The 18,936-nt window shown below is 46.8% G+C and overlaps 1 protein-coding gene across 1 annotated transcript in view; it reads right to left on the bottom strand.

Annotated features, from left to right (window-relative positions):
- The window catches only part of ell (elongation factor RNA polymerase II), a 172,709-nt gene that overhangs the window by 42,955 nt on the left and 110,818 nt on the right, over positions 1-18,936 (bottom strand). Inside the window, exons 4-5 of the mRNA XM_038776846.1 lie at positions 15,599-15,762; positions 1,036-1,286 (exon numbers count right to left, since the gene is read on the bottom strand). Of these exons, the coding sequence (XP_038632774.1) occupies positions 1,036-1,286; positions 15,599-15,762 (415 nt within the window). The remainder of the gene's footprint in view (positions 1-1,035; positions 1,287-15,598; positions 15,763-18,936) is intronic.

The following is an 18,936-nucleotide window of genomic DNA, read 5'->3' as shown; positions in this document are numbered from 1 at the left end:
GCTGAATCCCCCACAATCAACATCCTGGGGGTTTCCATTGATCATAAACTGAATTGGACTAGCCATATTAATACTGTGGCTACCAAGGCAGGTAAGTCAAAGACTACAAATCCTACAATGAGTAACTCACCTCCTGATCCCCAAAGCCTGTCCATCATCTACAAGGCACAAATCAGGAGTGTAATGGAATACTCTCCACTTGCCTGGATGAGTGGAGCTCCAAAAACAGTCAAGAAGCTTGACACCATCCAGGACAAAGTAGCTCGCTTGATTGCTCCCCCTTCCACAAACATTCAAACCCTCCACCACCAATGAACAGTGGCAGCCATGTATACCATCTACAAGGTGCACTGCAGGAACTCACAAAGGTTCCTTAGACAGCACCTTCCAAATCCACAACCATTATCGTCTGGAAGGACAAGAGCAGCAGTTACCTGGGAACCCCACCACCTGGAGGTTCCCCTTCAAGTCACGCACCACCCTGACTTGGAAATATATTGCCGCTCCTTTGCTCTCTCCCCAACAGCATAGTGGATGTACCTACACCTCAAACACTGCAGCAGTTCAAGGCGGCACCTCACCACCACCTTCTGAAGGGCAACTAGGGATGGGCAATAAATGCTGGACTAACTAGAGACGCCCACATCCAGTAAATGAACTTAAAACATTTTTTAAAATGCCTACCGCCACCTTCTGTTTATTTGATGATTCTCAATACCAAAGTAGAGTGGAGTTTGGATTCAGGGAATAGCTCCCTCTAATCTGCCTCAATTTCAAGTTTTGGAGAGAGCCTTTCAACGCTCTGCAGTGTGTCATACTCAACTCCAGCTATGATTCTCTGTGAGGTTGTCAATTGAACAAGACTTGTAAAGACATTGCAGCCATGAGACAAGAGGAGATTTTCAACTAATTATCTGGCTGTATTTAAATTTGTGTACATGTAGTAAATTGATAGCCTCTCTCCTACTGGACCACTCAGTCATGCTTATGTTAGTTTATTTTGTGAAGGCGCTTGGGCAAAAGAGAGCTTGCTACCTGGTGCAGGAGACTTTCCAACAAGTCCTTATCCTGCTGGGTGATTCCATCCTTCTGTAATCGAAGAATTAACTCTGGTTTCTTGTAAGGCTTCAGAGCCAGTAGGTGGATGACACGGTCTCGATACGGCAGATGAGAAACATTGCTGACGTATTTCTTCATCGTATTTGCCAGGTTCACTGGTGTCGGTCGCCTCCTTTGGGGCACAGCATCAGGGATACCAGGAGCTGGTTTACGAAGAACCCTTTTAGCTGAAAGTAGAAGAGAAACCAAATTAGAAGGGGACAGGCAGGAAGCCAGCATGCAAGAACCCCATCAGACTCCAATATGGCAGCTTCACACCAGAAATATATTTTAAATTAAAAAAAAAAAAATTTAGAGTGCCCAATTCATTTTTTCCAATTAAGGGGCAATTTAGTGTGGCCAATGCACATCTTTGGGTGTGGGGGCGAAACCCACGCAAACACGGGGAGAATGTGCAAACTCCACATTGACAATGACCCAGAGTCGGAATCGAACCTGGGACCTTGGCGCCGTGAGACAGCAGTGCTATCCACTTTGCCATCGTGCTGTCCCCTCACCAGAAATATTAATCTATGGGTTACCCCTTTGTGTTGACAAACCTGCTGCGTGCATCCAAGCAAAACTCTTCCCATTAACATCAGTACCCCTGTTCAACGGGACAAATACCAACATGAATGTTACACGGTGGGCTAGCTTCAAACACACTGTACGTTTTACTGAGATTGGCTATTAAATTATAAATTATGTGGGCCTAGTTAGGGTGCTCTTTCACAGGGTCGGTGCATACCCGATGGGCCGAATGACTTCCTTCTGCACTGTAGGGATTCTATGATTCCTGCAACTGCAATCCTTAGTGGCACTAGGACACAGGTGGCATGTAGAAGACAGTCAGGGCAAGAACTCACCTGGTGCAGAAACACAGACCACCAATATACTTAATTTGAAGCATGTGGTGAGCTTAATGTGCTCGGGATTTCCAAAACCCTCCACCACTTGGGGCTTCCTCGCCTCACGTCTGGGTCTGTTGTCGAATAATTGAAAGTGACGGATCTCTATAATTAGTGAACAACTCCATTAATGTTGTCCAACAATTCTTGGGTTCTTGTGTATTCAGCAGCCCACATTGCTGCCTGAAGGGAGGAAACAAAAGCTAAAAAGATGTAAGATTTGACTGAAATTAAAAACATTGGAGCCATATCAAAATAATAAAATCTTTCCTTGAAAGCCAGTTCCGAAGGCAAGGGTATGGGGAGGTTTGGTTTGACCTCCTGAAAGAGGGATGTTTAGACTGGAAATGCTGAATCACAGTACTGTCAGTGCAGCATGTGGGAGATCTGTCAACTTGCAAGAGGAAGAGAAGTTGAGAAACAGCCCAAGTTGAAAATGGTGTGCTTTGTTATATGATGGCTGCCATAGTCAGCAGTCAAGTTACTGAATAACTATAAATCTGCTCTCTTGCTTTTGTAACTTGTGTAAAACTAGATCTGAATTATTCCAAGTACTCATTCGCCTATTTACTTCACCAGATGAAGGAGAAACACAACAGCAATTGTGCTTAAAACAGAGACTGCTCCTCCGGCAACGTCAAGCCCTGCTCATCAGTTTCCACAGACCAATAAACAAAGTCCATAAAATTAGATTAGACCATTCAGGCGATCGAGGCTACTACGCCATTCAGTCATGGCTGATATGTTTCTCATCCCCATTCTCCTGCTTTCTCCCCCATAACCTCTCATTCCCCTTATATATCTCTTGTCTTAAAGACACTCAAGTGGCTTGGTCTCCAAAGCTTTCTGTGGCAATGAGTCCCACAGATTCACCACCCTTTCATCAAATTCCTCCTCATCTGTTTTAAAGGATTGTCCCTTCAGTCTGAGGCTGTGCCCTCAGGTTCTACTTTCTCCTACTAGGGGAAACATCCTCTCCACGTTCATTCTTTCTAGGTCTCACTGTATTCTGTACATTTCAATGACATCCTGCTTCATCCTTCTAAACTCGATCGAGTACAGACCCAGAGTCCTTGACCCTTCTTAAACGACAAGTCCAAGATGACAAGATTCTGGATAAATAATAGGATGTAGGTCAAAATATCATTGCTGAGGTGAAAGGCCACAGAACCCAGAAGTTTCCAGAGTGATACGGGCTAGGAGGGGACAATTTTTCTTTTTCACATCCAGCTCTGCTGAGAAGCGTGTGACAGCTGAGGTTCTTTTCACTCTCCCCTCCCTTTTATCAACTCATTGCCTTCAGTCAGTGGGCACTGGCAAAGAATGTGAGTGGCACAAAGTAGCAGGTGGTGACTGATCAAGCAAAAGAATTGGCAAAGAGGAGAGAGAATAAGGATGAACCAGGGCATTGATTTTGGCCGTTTGCTTCCAATTCAGCCAATCACAATTTCACCTTTGATCTCATAAGTTTTCAGTTTATCCATAAATCTCTCCAATGACCCTTAGCATGCAAGCTCTGAAAGTCTACTAATGGTCTATCATAAACACATATTAATACCCCCACTTCCCCGAAGTTTTACTCCAAAAGAAACATGTCTTTAATTCCCAGAGTCAAACTTTGAGCATTTTCATTAAAGATGTGACCATTGCCAGTCTCCTCTACTCATCCAGTGGCACGCCATTTCATCTCCGGGTCCACCACTATCTGGGGATGAATGCAGTGCGCTCATGCATGCACATACACACTCACACCTTCCAGCATTTCTGTTTTTATTTCAGACTTCCAACATCTAGAGTTTTTTGCTTTTAATTAATCCTTCTGTTTGCTTTAGTGAATATACCGGCACAGTGGTTAGCACCGCTGCCTCACAGAGCCAGGGACCCGGGTTCAATTCCAGCTTTGGGTGACTGTGTGGAGTGTGCGTGTTCTCCCCGTGTCTGCGTGGGTTTCCTCCGGGGGCTCCAGTTTCCTCCCACAATCCAAGAATGTACAGGTTAGGTGGGGTTATGGGGATAGGCTGGAGGAGTAGGCCTGCATAGGGTGCTCTTTAATGGGCTGAAAGGCCTTCTTCTGCACTGTAGGAATTTTATAATTTGATTTGAGAGAATGAAGGAGTGAATTTGTTGTGAAGGCAATTGACGGAACAGGATACAACCCTTCTGTCGGAAATTAGTTTGATAAATGTAAGTGGGAATACAGATGTTGTAAGTGAAGATGGGGAAGTAACGGTAGGGAGCTGGAGTGACAGGTTGTTGTGAAGAGGAGCATTGGGGTGTCCTTACACTCCAGGATAATCAGAAGGAAGATGCGGCTATCGTGAAACATTCTGCAAGGTGACCTGGCAGAGTGAGACACCAAATTGATTAGTTACCAGGTCTACTCAAGGCTGGAGCTCTCACTAGCTTTGAGTACAGTGGTGGTGAACTCTGCTGGGTAAAAGTGAGACTGTGTGAAACAAGGACACCAAGGAGACAAGAGAAGCATTGAGCTGGTCAACAGGAGCATTGATATTGTGGTGGGTGGAAGGCTAGAGGCAAGCAGTTTGAAGTTCAAGAGAAATAGCATGATTTCAAAACTTAGGTGATTACTTGGACGGATCTTGGCTTACTTGGTGAATAAAGTGTATCTAAAATGCCACTGTGTTCTAAATGTTCCTAATTCAGCTGCCCACTTTACACCAATTATATATTCCCCCTCCTTTGACTTGAGCTGCTGTTCAAAGACAGGTTAAAGAAATTGAAGTTAAAGTGCAGTCCGTCAAAATGGCGGTTCTCCCGAGGTTCTTGTTCCTCTTCCAGTGTTTGCCCATCTTTATCCCTAGGGCCTTTTTTAGAAGGGTGACCAGCAGCATCATGAGCTTTGTTTGGGCGCATGGGACCCCGAGGGTGAAGAGGGTCGTCTTGGAGCGGGGTAGAGATGGGGGGGGGGGGGGGGGGGGGGGGGGGGGGGGGCTGGCGTTACCCAATCTCTCGGGGTACTACTGGGCAGCCAATGTGTCGATGGTGCGCAAGTGGGTGATGGAGGGGGCAGCATGGAAACGGATGGAGAGGGCATCCTGTGGAGATACAAGCCTGGGGGCCCTGGTAACGGCGCCGTGGCCGCTCCCTCCTACGAGGTATACCACGAGTCCGGTGGTGGCGGCTACCCTCAATATTTGGGGGCAGTGGAGGCGACATAGGGGAGAAGTGGGGGGCTCGATGGAGGCTCCGTTAAGGGGGAACCATAGGTTCATCCCGGGGAACATTGATGGGGGATTTCAGGGTTGGCACAGAGCGGGCATCAGACAGCTGAGGGACCTGTTTATTGATGGGAGGTTTGCGAGCCTGGGGGAGTTGGAGGAGAAATTTGGGCTCCCCCCGGAAAACATGTTCAGGTATCTGCAGGTAAAGGCATTTGCTAGGCGGCAGGTGGAGGGATTCCCTTCGCTTCCCGCGAGGGGGGTGAGTGACAGGGTGCTTTCGGGGGTCTGGGTCGGAGAGGGGAAGATACTGATATCTACAAGGTTATGCAGGAGGTGGAGGAGGCGTCAGTAGAGGAGCTGAAAACTAAGTGGGAGGGGGAACTGGGGGAACAGATCGAAGACGGGACATGGGCTGATGCCCTGGAGAGGGTTAATTCTTCCTCCTCGTGTGCGCGGCTTAGCCTCATCCAATTCAAGATGCTGCACCAGGCTCACATGACTGGGACGAGGATGAGTAGGTTCTTTGGGGGTGAAGACAGGTGTGTCAGGTGCTCGGGGAGTCCAGCGAACCATGCCCATATGTTCTGGGCATGCCCGGCACTGGAGGAGTTCTGGAAGGGGGTGACGAGGACGGTGTCGAGGGTGGTAGGATCCAGGGTCAAGCCAGGCTGGGGACTCGCGATTTTTGGGGTTGGGGTGGAGCCGGGAGTGCAGGAGGCGAAAGAGGCCGGTGTTCTGGCCTTTGCGTCCCTAGTAGCGAAGGATTTTGCTACAATGGAAGGATGCGAGGTCCCCAAGCGTGGAGACCTGGATCAATGACGTGGCGGGTTTTATTAAGCTAGAGAAGGTCAAATTCGCCCCGAGAGGATCGGTAGAAGGGTTCTTTAGGCGGTGGCAACCTTTCCTCGACTTTCTGGCTCAACTATAGGGTACTGGGACAGTAGCAGCAGCAACCCGGGGGGGGGGGGGGGTGGAGGGAAAAGTGGGGGGAGACGATGACTATGTTTGTTTATTTAATTTTAATTTATTTTTAAGTTCTTTTGTTGGGGTTGGGGGGGGGGGTGGGGGGGATATGATACATGCGTTGAGGCGGTCTGGGGGGTGTTACAGTTGTTATGGGTTATTTTGTTGCATGTCATTGTTTGTTGTTATATTTTATATTTTCTGTAAAAAATTCCAATAAAAATTATTTTTAAAAAAACAAGTTAAAGAAACTGGCAGCAATGCGCTAATATGGTCAGCAGCGGAACTTCCAACAAAGCAAACAGCAATCTTGCTCAATATTCCGGACCCTGTGCACCTAGTTCGGAAGTACCACAGGTGGTTGGAATGCACTATGTAAACCAGTTTCATCACAAGCTTGAATAAAAATGGAATGTGTGCCTCAGTTAAGTTCATCCAGCACACATCAAGGACCACAATGCTCTCTAGCATTTTGCCGTAGGAAAATTGGAACAAATTGCTCAGTTTTCACAAAACTAGTGATTGGAAACTCGGTGAAGGTCACAGAATCTCTTGCAGGACTGTCTAACAGTGGATAAATCATTGCTGGCACGTTTTCCATTATCCCCCCTAGATTTTTCTGAAACAACTTGATTTAAAGTTAACATGGGGCCCACTGAGAGTAACTGTCCATCCCTGTTTCAGCTCCTCTCCAGCAGAAACACATCCAGCAATGCCTTTGTTAGCTCCGGACTCAAATATTCCAATGCCCTCCTGCATCGTTCCCCACCGTGTGAACCTCAGTTCGTACAAAACTCTGCGAACTCACACCAAGTCCAATTTGCGTTGTGCCCCTTGTGTTCAATGACCCATACTGGCTCATAGTCTGGCAATGCACTGATTTCAATACTTCCATCCTTGTGTTCAAATTCTTCTATTGCCGTGACCCAATATTGGTCACCTCCCCCACCTCTGCAGCCCTCCAAGATCTCTACACTTCTCCAATTATGGCCTCTTGAGCATTGCCAATTTTAATTGCTCCTCCATTGGTGGCCAAGCCTTCAGCTGCCAACATCTTAAGCTCCAGAATTCCCTCCCTAAATCTCTCCACCACGCTACCTCTCTCCTCCTTTAGGGCACTCAAAGCCAACATTTTTAACAAAGCTTTTGGTCACCTATCCTAAAATTTCCTTGCGTAGCTCAGCGACAAATTTGGTTTAATATCAACCCTGTGAAATGCCTTGGGATGCTTCCAAATGTTGACGGTGCCATATAAATGGGAGTGGCTGCTGTTAAAACTATCTATGCAGCTCGAGAATAAAAAAGCTTGGACACCCAAATCAAGTGGATGGGGTCATCATTGATGGTCCTGTGTGGTGTCTTGGCATTTACTTTTAGCAACAGAAGTGTTTAACATCAGTGTAAACTGTAATGAGATGTGGATCTCCTCTGTTGTGTGTAACAGACTGTCACAGCTCATCCTCCAAATGTCACTCAATATTGAGCCAATTCATTAACAGCAAGAGAACATTTTGATCTGTTATTGTAAACAGTTAGATCCATTTACACATCGAGTCACACAAGTGGGAAGGCGTTAAAAGGCTGCGACACAAGGAGTTTGAAAGAAGTCAAATCACAAAAACAAAGCAGATCAGAACCTGTCACTCCCAGACACTGTACAACACCCCCTACAAGCTTGTGTGGGTCTCTGCCAGCTGCGCTGAAACAAGTGCACCCTTAGAGTGTATACACTGAAACAGCAATCAGTCTCCCTGACTCGCAGTGGGATTTGGCTCTTCGCTAGGTTTTGGCAGAATAAACTGTGACTTTCTCATAGCCAAGGCCACCCGCCATTGACCATCACACCCATTTTACAGTGAAGCTTACTGGAAATAATCCTAGAGCAGGAAGCCTGACTAATTATTCCTCCCCTTATTCTTGGGCACTGTGAATAATTGCAGATCCCCACCTGTTGCCCTACTGGAGATCAACTAACACAGCAGACAGGGGATCAAACCTGAGATTCTGAGACTGTATAGCTCTACTCCAAACTGGACAGTGCACTGACCAACCAGTGAGGTGGACACAACCTCCAGTTTTAACGCAGCTTTCCCAAAAGGTAAAATGAATGCATTGTCTGGGTGGATTCCACTTTTGGAAACTGATATTTGATGTCATGTTTCTATATGGAGGGCAGCACGGTGGCGCAGTGGGTTAGCCCTGATGCCTCACGGCACCGAGGTCCAAGGTTTGATTCCGGCTCTGGGTCACTGTCCATGTGGAGTTTGCACATTCTCCCCGTGTTTGCATGGGTTTCATCCCCACAACCCAAAGATGTGCAGGGTAGGCGGATGGGCCATGCTAAATTGCTCCTCAATTGGAAAAAATTAATTGGTACTCTAAATTTAAAAAAAAAAGTTTCTATATGGAGATTTTATAACAAATGCAGATGAGGTGAATTGAGAGATATGGATCACCATTTACTTAGCATTGCTATGCTTTTATACTAATCAACAACAATTTCTATTTATAAAGAGCTCATAATGTAGTCAGAGGTCCCAAGGTGCTTTATTGAAAAGTAATTAGATTAAAATACTGACAAGTCAAAAGAGCAGACCTTAATATCAAAGAGGTAGGTAATGAGGAGTGACTTAAAGGTGACATGGGAGAGGTAGCAAGGCAAAGACTTCAGGGAGGGAATTTCATAGCTGAGGGCTCAAGCAGCTGAAGGCCCGGATACAATAAGCTGAGGGGGGGGGGGGGGGGGAGGAGGAGGAGAAGAGAGAGAGAGAGAGAGAATCGGAGTTACACAAGAAGACAGAATTGAAGCAGCAAAGAGATCTCAGAGAACAGTAGGAGTGGAGGAGGGACATATAAGCAGGGACATGTTGATCTTGGTTTCGGACAAGGCTCGGCACAACATCGAGGGCCAAAGGGCCTGTTCTATGCTGTACTGTTCTATGTTCTATGACGATGGAGGATCCAAACACAACAATAAACATGAGGCTCAAGCTTCAGCTAGCATGTGGCAGTGTATGATTGTCACTAGGATAGTAATCCAGAATGAGTTGGACTAATAAGTCAGAGAAATTGATTCCAAATATCATCATGGCAGTTTGATCAGTTGAATTCCGTTTAAAAGATATGAAATTAGAAAGCTGAAATCAGTATAAGTGATCTTGAAGCTGTCAGATTGCAGAGATGAAACACTGTTTATTCAATATCTCTTGGGGAAGGAAACCTGCTGTCCTTACCTGGTCAGACCGGCAAATGTCTCCAGTCCTGCAACAATATGGCAGAAGCAGTCAAATAAGTCTCTCATTAGGACATATGAATTAGGAGCAGGAGTAGGCCATTCAGCCCCTTGAGCCTGCTCCACCATTCAATGAGATCATGGCTGATCTGATTGTGGTCTCAAATCCACATTCCACCTGCCCCCAATAGCCCAGCCTCCACCGTCCCCTGGGGAAAGAAGCTCTAAAGATTCACGACAGTTTCTTCTCATCCTCGTCTTAAATGGGAGGCTCCTTATTTTTAAATTGTGTTCCCTAATTCTGGTCTCTCCCAAAAGAGGAAACTTCCTTTCAGCATCTACCTTGTCAAGCCCCTCAGGATCTTCTGAACTCCAATGGATACAGTCCCAGTCTGTCCAACCTTTCCTCATAAGGTAATTCCCCCATCCCAGATATCAGTCAACTGAACCTTCTCGAAACAGCTTCTTAAATAAGGAGACCAAAACTGCACAGAGAACTCTAGATGTAGTCTCACCAACACCCTGTAGAATTTTAGCAAAACAACCATATTTTTACATTCCATTCCCCTTGCAATAAACGCCAACATTTCATTTGCCTTCCGAATCACTTGCTGTACCTGCACGCTAATGTTTCCTGATTCATATACCAGGACACCCAGATCTCTCTGTACCCGAGTTCTGCAACCTCTCTCCATTCAAATAATATTCTGCTTTTCTATTCTTCCTGCCAAAGAGGACAAGTTCACATTTCCCCACGACACTCCCGTACCAGCCTCCCCGAACAGGCGCCGGAATGTGGCGACTAGGGGCTTTTCACAGTAACTTCATTGAAGCCTACTTGTGACAATAAGTGATTATTATTATTATCTGTCACATTTTTACCCTTCACTTAATCTATCTATATCCCTTTGCATACTCTCTACCTATCCTTGTCTCATATATTCGGTCCCTTCATTCAAATCATTGACATAATATAAACTCGCTAAATGTTGCCAATCCAAAAATAACCCATTTATGCGTATTCTCTTTCCTGCTAGCGAACCACTCAGAAGGCCACCTGCTAGCTACATGGGAGCAGTTTGGAAACAAACACACTAGAAACACGGTTGCTGATTTATTTGGATTCCATTAGTGCAGGAGTTCTATCAAGAGAAATGGTCATTAGCAATGTTTATCTAATGTCTGCATATGATATTAATTCAGATACTTAACACACTCAGGTTCAAAAGCTTAATGGTCCAATGAGGTCACCGATTCTTTCAGTTTATGAACTTTAAGAGAAATCAATAGAAGCAATGAAAAAAATTAATCTCTATTGTTAAAGTTGTTGCTGAGAAGTTTCCAACTTTAAAAGGAAACTCCAAATTTCCACTTTGCTCAAAGTGTTTTCATGCCATACATATGTAGCCTACCTTGTGCGCAAGGGGAAATATTAAAGCACCGTGAGCCAGCAGTAAAGATTAACACTCTGACAATCCTTGGGAATTGCTGCAAGGCTCTCCCAGCTCTGCCCAACATCTTACAACGGTGGGAATATGAACGGGGCAAGAAAGACCACGGGGTTTGGCCTACCAAAATCAGATGTGTTATATAGGAGAGACAAGGCACAACCCTCCCACTACTGGGCACACAGCAGCCCCTCCTGCACATCCCTCTTCACCACAAGGAGGAGCTAGCTCTCCACGTCTATCATACTCATTTTCACAGACAGTGATAGCTTTCCCCTTTAACAAAGACAACCATTTACTGATTTGAAGGTGCCAATAGCACAATTAGCATAGTGGATGACACAAAATTTGGAAATATTGTAGACTGCGAAGAGGACAGTGTAGAATTTCAAAAGGACAGACAGGTGGAATATGAAGTTCAATGCAAAGAGGTGTGAGGTGATGCATTTTGGAAGAACATGGAGAGACAACATAAAATAAGGGTTCAAAATGGGTTCCAGGAGCAGAGAGGGATCTGGATGTGCAAAGACCAGTGAAGGTGGCAGGACAGGTGGAAAGAGCAGTTAATAAGCATATAGTATCCTGGGCTTTATTAATAGAGGCATAGAGCACGAGAGCAAGGAGGTTATCCTGAACTTATACAAGAAGCTAGTTAAACCTCAGCTGGAATATTGTGTATAGCTCTAGGAACCACACTATAGGAAAGACATGAATGCATTGGAGAGGGTACAGAAGAGGTTTATAAGAATGGTTCCAGGGATGAGAAACTTCAGATAGATTGGAGGGTTTGGGACTGTTCTCCTTGGAGAGAAGGCGGCTAAGAGATTTGATAGAGGTGTTCAAAATCATGAGGGGCCTGGACAGTGTAGATAGGGGGAAACTGCTCTCACTCGTAAAAGGATCAAAAATGAAAGGGCGGGGCCTAAAGGCCATGCAGTCGGGGAAAGCCCCAGGGCCGGATGGATACCTAGTAGAATTCTATAGGAAGTTTTCTGAGCTGGTGGGCCCGGTCTTGGCGAGGGTTTTCAATGAGACAAGGGACAGAGGTACCCTGCCGCCGACAATGTCACAAGCCACTATATCACTGATATTGAAGCGGGGTAAAGACCCGGAGGCGTGCGGGTCCTACAGGCCAATCTCCCTGATTAATGTTGACGCCAAGCTCCTGGCAAAGGTACTGGCAGTTAGAATGGAGGACTGCATACCGGAGGTGATTGGGGGGGACCAAACTGGGATCGTGAAAGGTAGGCAGCTGGCGGCCAACCTGAGAAGATTACTTAATGTGATAATGATGCCCCCGGCGGGCAGGGAGGTGGAGGTAGTGGTGGCGATGGACGCCGAGACGGCCTTTGACCGGGTGGAGTGGGACTATCTATGGGAGGTGCTCGGACGGTTTGGGTTCGGGGAGGGATTGGATCAAATTATTATGTCAGGCACCGAGGGCCAGTGTCAGGACTAACAGAGAAGTGTCGGAGTACTTTAGGTTGTACCGAGGGACCAGACAGGGCTGCCCGCTCTCCCCGCTGTTGTTTGCGCTGGCCATAGAGCCGCTGGCGATTGCGCTGAGAGCCGCAGAGGGATGGAAGGGGATGGTGAGGGGCGGGGTAGAACATAGGGTCTCTCTTTACGCAGACGACCTGCTCCTGTACGTGTCGGACCCAGTGGCCGGGATGGGAAGTATACTGGGAATGTTGAGGAAGTTCGGCCAGTTTTCAGGATACAAATTAAATACGGCCAAGAGTGAAATGTTTGTGGTACAGGCAAGGGGCCAAAAGAACAGATTGAGAGGGCTACCGTTTAGGCTGGTTGAGGAAAATTTCTGGCATTTGGGAATCCAGGTGGCATGAGACTGGGGCAGGCTGCGCAAGTTAAATTTGGCCAGGGTGGTGGAGCAAATGAAGGGAGAGTTTCAGAGATGGGATGCACTCCCGCTGTTGCTGGCAGGGAGGGTGCAGAATGTAAAGATGACAATCCTCCCTAGATTTCTGGTTGTTTTTCAGTGCATCCCGATCTTTGTTCCACAGTCCTTCTTCAAAAGAGTTAACAGGATGATCATGAGCTTTGTCTGGGCGGGAAAATCCCCGCAGGTGAAGAAGGCGATGTTGGAGAGGAACTGCAGCGAGGGAGGGGCTGGCTTTGTCGAGTCTGATTAATTATTACTGGGCGGCCAACATCGCTATGATAAGGAAGTGGATGGTGGGTACGGGGTCTATCTGGGAGCGGGTGGAGGCGGCTTCGTGCAGGGGCTCCAGCTTGGAAGCCCTGGTCACGGCTCCTCTACCGCTGCCGCCGGCCAAGTACTCTACCAGCCCGGTAGTGGTGGCGACCCTGCGGATATGGGGCCAGTGGAGGAGGCATGTAGGGGAGACGGGGGCGTCGGTTTGGGCGGCAATCTGCGACAACCATCGGTTTGCCCCCGGGAGTATGGATGGGGGGTTTAGAGTATGGCGGCGGGCGGGGGTGGGCGATATGTTCCTGGAAGGGAGCTTTGCGAGTTTGAGGAGCTTGGAGGAGAAATTTGGGCTGGTAAGGGGAAATGATTTTAGGTACCTACAGTTGCGGGCCTTTGTTCGTAGACAGGTCCCATCTTTCCCACGCCTCCCGCCAATGGGGATCATAGACAGAATAGTCTCTAGGGGGGAAGAAGGGGAGGGTAGAGTCTCGGGTATTTATAAGGTGCTCATGAGGGAGGAAGGGTCCCAGACGGCGGAACTGAAACTTAAATGGGAGGAGGAGCTAGGCGGGGAAATGGAGGATGGGCTGTGGGTAGAGGCCCTGAGTAGGGTAAATTCGACCGCGACATGTGCCAGGCTCAGGCTGATTCAATTTAAGGTCGTTCACCGGGCCCATATGACGGTGGCTCGGATGAGCAAATTCTTTGGGACAGAGGACAAATGCGCTAGGTGCGCGGGAGGACCAGCAAACCACGTTCACATGTTTTGGGCATGCTCTAAGCTGAGGGGGTACTGGGAGGGATTTGTGGACGTCATGTCCCGGGTGCTAAAAACAAGGGTGGTGATGGGTCCAGGAGTGGCAATTTTTGGGGTTTCGGAAGACCCGGGAGTCCAGGGGAGAAAGAGGCCGATGTTTTGGCCTTTGCTTCCCTGATAGCCCGGCGACGAATACTATTGGCGTGGAGGGACTCAAAGCCCCCGAAGACTAAGTTGTGGCTTGTGGACATGTCGAGTTTCCTGGGTATGGAAAAAATTAAGTTCACCTTGAGGGGATCTGTACAGGACTTTGCCCGGACGTGGCAACCATTTATTGACTTCTTTGCGGGAGAGTGAGCGTCAGCAGGGGGTTTGGGGGGGGGGGGCCATCGAGTCTGCACCGGCTCTTGTAAAGAGCATCCTACCCAAGCTCAATATCTCCACCCTATCCCCATGACCCAACACGAAGGGCAATTCTGGGCACTAAGGGCAATTTATCATGGCCACTCCACCTAAACTGCACATCTTTGGACTGTGGGAGGAAACCGGAGCACCCGGAAGAAACCCACGCACACACGGGGAGGATGTGCAGACTCCACACAGAGAGTGACCCAAGCCGGAATCGAACCTGGGACCCTGGAGCTGTGAAGCGATTGTGCTATCCACAATGCTACCGTGCTGCCCTGTTTCTTTCTGTTGATGTCTGTAACTGTTTACAAAGCCAAAAACTACCTCAATAAAATTGTTTATTAAAATAAAAAAAGAGAGGGCATAGATTTAAAGTGATTTTCAAAAGAAGCAAATGTGATGTGAGAAAGAAACCTTTTCATATAGCGAGTGATTCAGGTATGGAATGCACGACCTGGAAGTGTGATGGAGGTAGGTTTGATTCAGACATTCAAGAGAGCATTTGATGATCATTTGAATATAAACAATGTGCAGGAGTATGGGGAAAAGGCAGGGGATTGGCATTAAGTCATGTTCCTAGTTTGGAGGGTCAGTGCAGATACAATGGGCCAAATGGCCTCCTTCTGCGCCAAAACGATTCTGTGATTTTGACTCCAGATCATGACATCACACAGTTTGTTGGTTATCTGTTATAATAGATATCTGGAAAGTCCAGGTTGTTAACAATGATTGAAATGTTGTCAAGATCTGTTTCACTAATTGAAAATCATTTGTATTAGTGTGGTGGAGGGATAAATATGAATCCGTATTGGGAGTGCAGACTTGAACATGATAAAACCAGCACAGGAATTCACCAATCATTTAAAGATTTTGTACAGCTCGTCCACAAAAGTAAATCTGGCATTTAAACATTAACTATCAGTGACTGAATGAATTAGAATAAAAATCAGTTTAAAAAAAAGAAATTGTGCTTATTAAGGTGAATGATATTAATGCTGAAAATATACATTTTCCATTTCAATAATCCTGTGTCAGCACCAAACCTTCAGGACAAGTGCTGCACAGGTTAGATACAGAATACAGCTCGTTGCACTCTACCCATTAAACACTCAGGGATGAGTAAAGGGTTAAACACAAAGCTCTTCCTTAAATTTTCTTTACAATGTACAAACTTAAATTTGGAGAAGTGCTACCTAAGTTTTGCTTTCCCTACAGTCGCCAGCTTAATGAGAGGCAGAACACGCAAAATCAGGTTATGTTGTCATCACCTGCAATAAAACTGCAACAGTATACTGACTCAAGTGCTCACACGCTTTGCCCTTGTGAAGTATGATGGGAAGATTACAATAAAGAATTGTGAGTCATAAAACTAAAGTCAGCATTAGAACATTTGAATAGATCGCTGCCAACATGTCCAGGATTTTCATACCTCTGTATCGGCCTCCGGGTTTAATAACTATCGCTCCTCGACTTCGGGTTTCCTCCTCTGCTTGAGTCATGCGCTCCCTGGTCATTTTGTAGGAATCGTCAGTCGCGCACACAGTGATTTTATCCTGTATGCCCCCGAGACAGTCTAGCTGCACACTGCCAAAGCTGCCAGAGAATGAACAAAGTCACTTGATTAGAGGGAGTCCTAAATAGGAAAAGTAGATACAGGAAAGAAACCTTCACTTCTGGGGACACAGTCATCACGTAATGTGGCCTGTAAAAAAAACATGAAAGCCCTTGTGGGTTTACCCAGAAGATGCCCATCCCATGGGGACCAGGAAGAGCAATGTCTGATGCCAACCGTACGGTGTGTTAGTCTTTGGTTAGGTGATAGTGACTGGCACTATAATTGGTGCCAACAGTGCTGAGCAAGGATCCCTGGATCAGCTGTCCCGCACTGATTGCGAAGAGGCTGGTACAGTAGATGAGAATGGCATCACTTAGCGGTCACAAAGTAGGAGCTAGCACAGGACCTCTTAGGTGAGATGTTAAGGACTGCTATGGGATTGTTCCACAACACAGATCAATATGTGGGCCGAAAACAAGCACTTATTGGGTGAGATTTCAGAGAATGGAATTGGAGCCCTTTTGGACACATTTTGAAATGAGATAAAAGGACGTATATTACCAGTGGGGACTGGAGCCTTGAAAGAAACCTGGAAAGGAGGATACAGGGTTGTGGTACCAATTGGCTCAACATACAGTAACAGAACTGTAGCCATTTCTTCTGGAACACAGTATGGGCAGTTGGCAAATTGAGACCTAACAATCCCCACAGGGACGGAGGAAATCAATTAAAACTGCAATAAATAGCTCTCCTTTAATAGGGCCTTTGCAGTAACTTAGCATAATACCCAGTTACTGGAGAAGAAGAATCATAGTCTCTCCCTATACAGTCAACATCGTGCATCCCATGAATGGAGTAATTTTGTCAAGGGCTAGAGGCAAAGCCAGACCACACAACTCCACATGCCATACAAATTATCTTAATATTGATCAGATACAACTGAGAAAGACTGATTATTCGATCATCACTCATTGATCTTGAAGGCTACAAAATTTCTCAACACTTGGTAGCTTCTGCTCTCTCCAAAATTATGCAGCATAACTTTGTGGGGAATTTTTGTTCTTTAAACTCATTGAGACCCCCAATCCAGAGTCTGTTCCATGTGGTGTTCATACTACTTTGGTAGTTGATCAAATAGTCATCATGGTGGACATGATAGTGACAGAACTAACCAATTAGCTGTACCCATATTGTGGGCTCTTGTACATTTGAAACGGACACAGGTTATCAAGCTGTGAGAAAGAACAGCACTTGAGGGCAGCACGGTGGCCCAGTGGTTAGTATTGCAGCCTCACGGCGCCGAGGTCCCAGGTTCGATCCCGGTTTGGATCACTGTCTGTGTGGAGTTTGCACATTCTCCCCGTGTTTGCGTGGGTCTCGCCCCCACAACCCAAAGATGTGCAGGTTAGGTGGATTGGCCATGCTAAATTGTCCCTTAATTGGAAAAAACGAATTGGGTATTCTAAATTTTAAAAAAAAGAACAGCACTTGCCAGAATGAAGGAATTGATTAACTAACATCACAAATCTGTTAAGGCTAATTCCCAATGTCAAAAAGAAAGTCACACCCTTCTGTGTCTTGGCAAACACAGAACACCAATTTGAGCATTCCCAGTTCTGAACCAGAAGGTTCCGAGTTCAAGCCTCACTCCGTGATGAGCTTGTAGACTAACACTTCTTGCAGGGATGTGTGCTGCATTGCAAGCTGCTCTCCAATGGATGAGACATTAAATAACTACCTACGAAAGATTCCATGGTAATGTCCAGATGAGAGTAGAGTATTTTTGTGTCTAGACCAACCAACATCGCCAGAAACTGGTTAACCAGTCATTCACTTTAACTGCTATTTGTAAAACACTTTGACAAAGTTAAGAGGCTTTATTTTTTTAAAATGTTTTTATTAAGGATTTTTCATATACAGAACAAAAGTTACCGTTAACACATATCGAAAACAAAAATATACATACCTCGGTGCCCGTTTGTCTGGCATTCCCTCTTCCCTGATCAGTTCTTGGGTTGGCGATGACTTGTATTTTGTTACTAGCTGGGCATGGTTGGGCTCCATGCCTCTTTATTCCCCCCCCACCCCGTGTTTGTTGTTATGCCGTGGCTTCCCTCTCCCTTCCTCTGGCCTAATGGCTGTTGGCTACAAACAGGTCTTGGAACAACTGGGTGAATGGCTCCCATGCTTTGTGGAAGCCCTCTTCCAACTCATGGTTGGTGAATTTAATTTTCTCCATTTGGAGAAATTCTGATAGGTCGGCAACCAGATGTAGCTTTGGGTGGTGCTGATCACCACTGAGCAGGATTAGGAAGGCAAAGGCATGGACGTCGGTCGTCCCATGACGAGATCTGGCTGTTCTGATAACCAAAGACTGCCACTTTAGGGCATGGCTCCACCCTCAGCCCCATCAAGTTGGACATCGCCATGAAGACGGCTGTTCAGAACATGTGAGCGTGGCTGGCCGGGCCTCCTTGGCACCGTTCGCATTTTGTCCTCCACTTCCAGGAAGAACCTGCTCATTCGGGTTCTGGTTAAGTGGGCTCGGTGTACCACTTTCAGCTGCATTAAGCTTATCCTTGCATGTGTGGAGGTGAAGTTGTCCCTGTGTAGTGCTTCGTTTCAGAGTCCCCACCCTATTTCAGACCCTAGGTCTTTGTCTTCCTCCCACTCTTCCCTTATCTCGTCAAGTGGTGTGCGTGCCTTTCCTAGTAGTCCCCCATACAGTTCGTCACAGTTCCCCCTCCCTAAGATGGCCGTGTCCAGTAAGTCCTCTAAAAGATTGTTTCAGTGGTCGAGTGTACATTTTGTTTCCCTACGCAAGAAGTTTTTGAGCTGCATGTATTTTAGATGATCCCCCCCCCCCCTCCCTCCCCCTCCCCACAATCCTGTCTCCACCTTTTGAAGTTGGCTGGCTGTGGTTGTTGCAGATGGGGGTTTTAACGGACATTTTGGTTAATCCGAAGTGCTGTCATAGTTGGTTCCACGACCGGAGTGTGGCTATCACCACTGGGCTGGTTGAGTGTTTGCTCGATGGGGCTGGGAGCGCAGCCGTGGTCAGGGGCCGGCGGGAGGTCCGCATGCAGGAGCCCTCCTCCATTCGCACCACTGCTTCTGGCTCCTTTATCCACCCCGTTACCCTTTCTGCATTGCTGCCCAGTGGTAATATTGCAGGTTTGGGAGGGCTCGGCCCCCCATGGTTCTCGTTCTCT

This window comes from Scyliorhinus canicula, chromosome 18 (genome assembly GCF_902713615.1).
Source record: "Scyliorhinus canicula chromosome 18, sScyCan1.1, whole genome shotgun sequence".
Classification (NCBI taxonomy): domain Eukaryota; kingdom Metazoa; phylum Chordata; class Chondrichthyes; order Carcharhiniformes; family Scyliorhinidae; genus Scyliorhinus; species Scyliorhinus canicula.
Note: the sequence above shows the minus strand (reverse complement) of the source record. Positions and strands in the feature narration are given on the sequence as shown.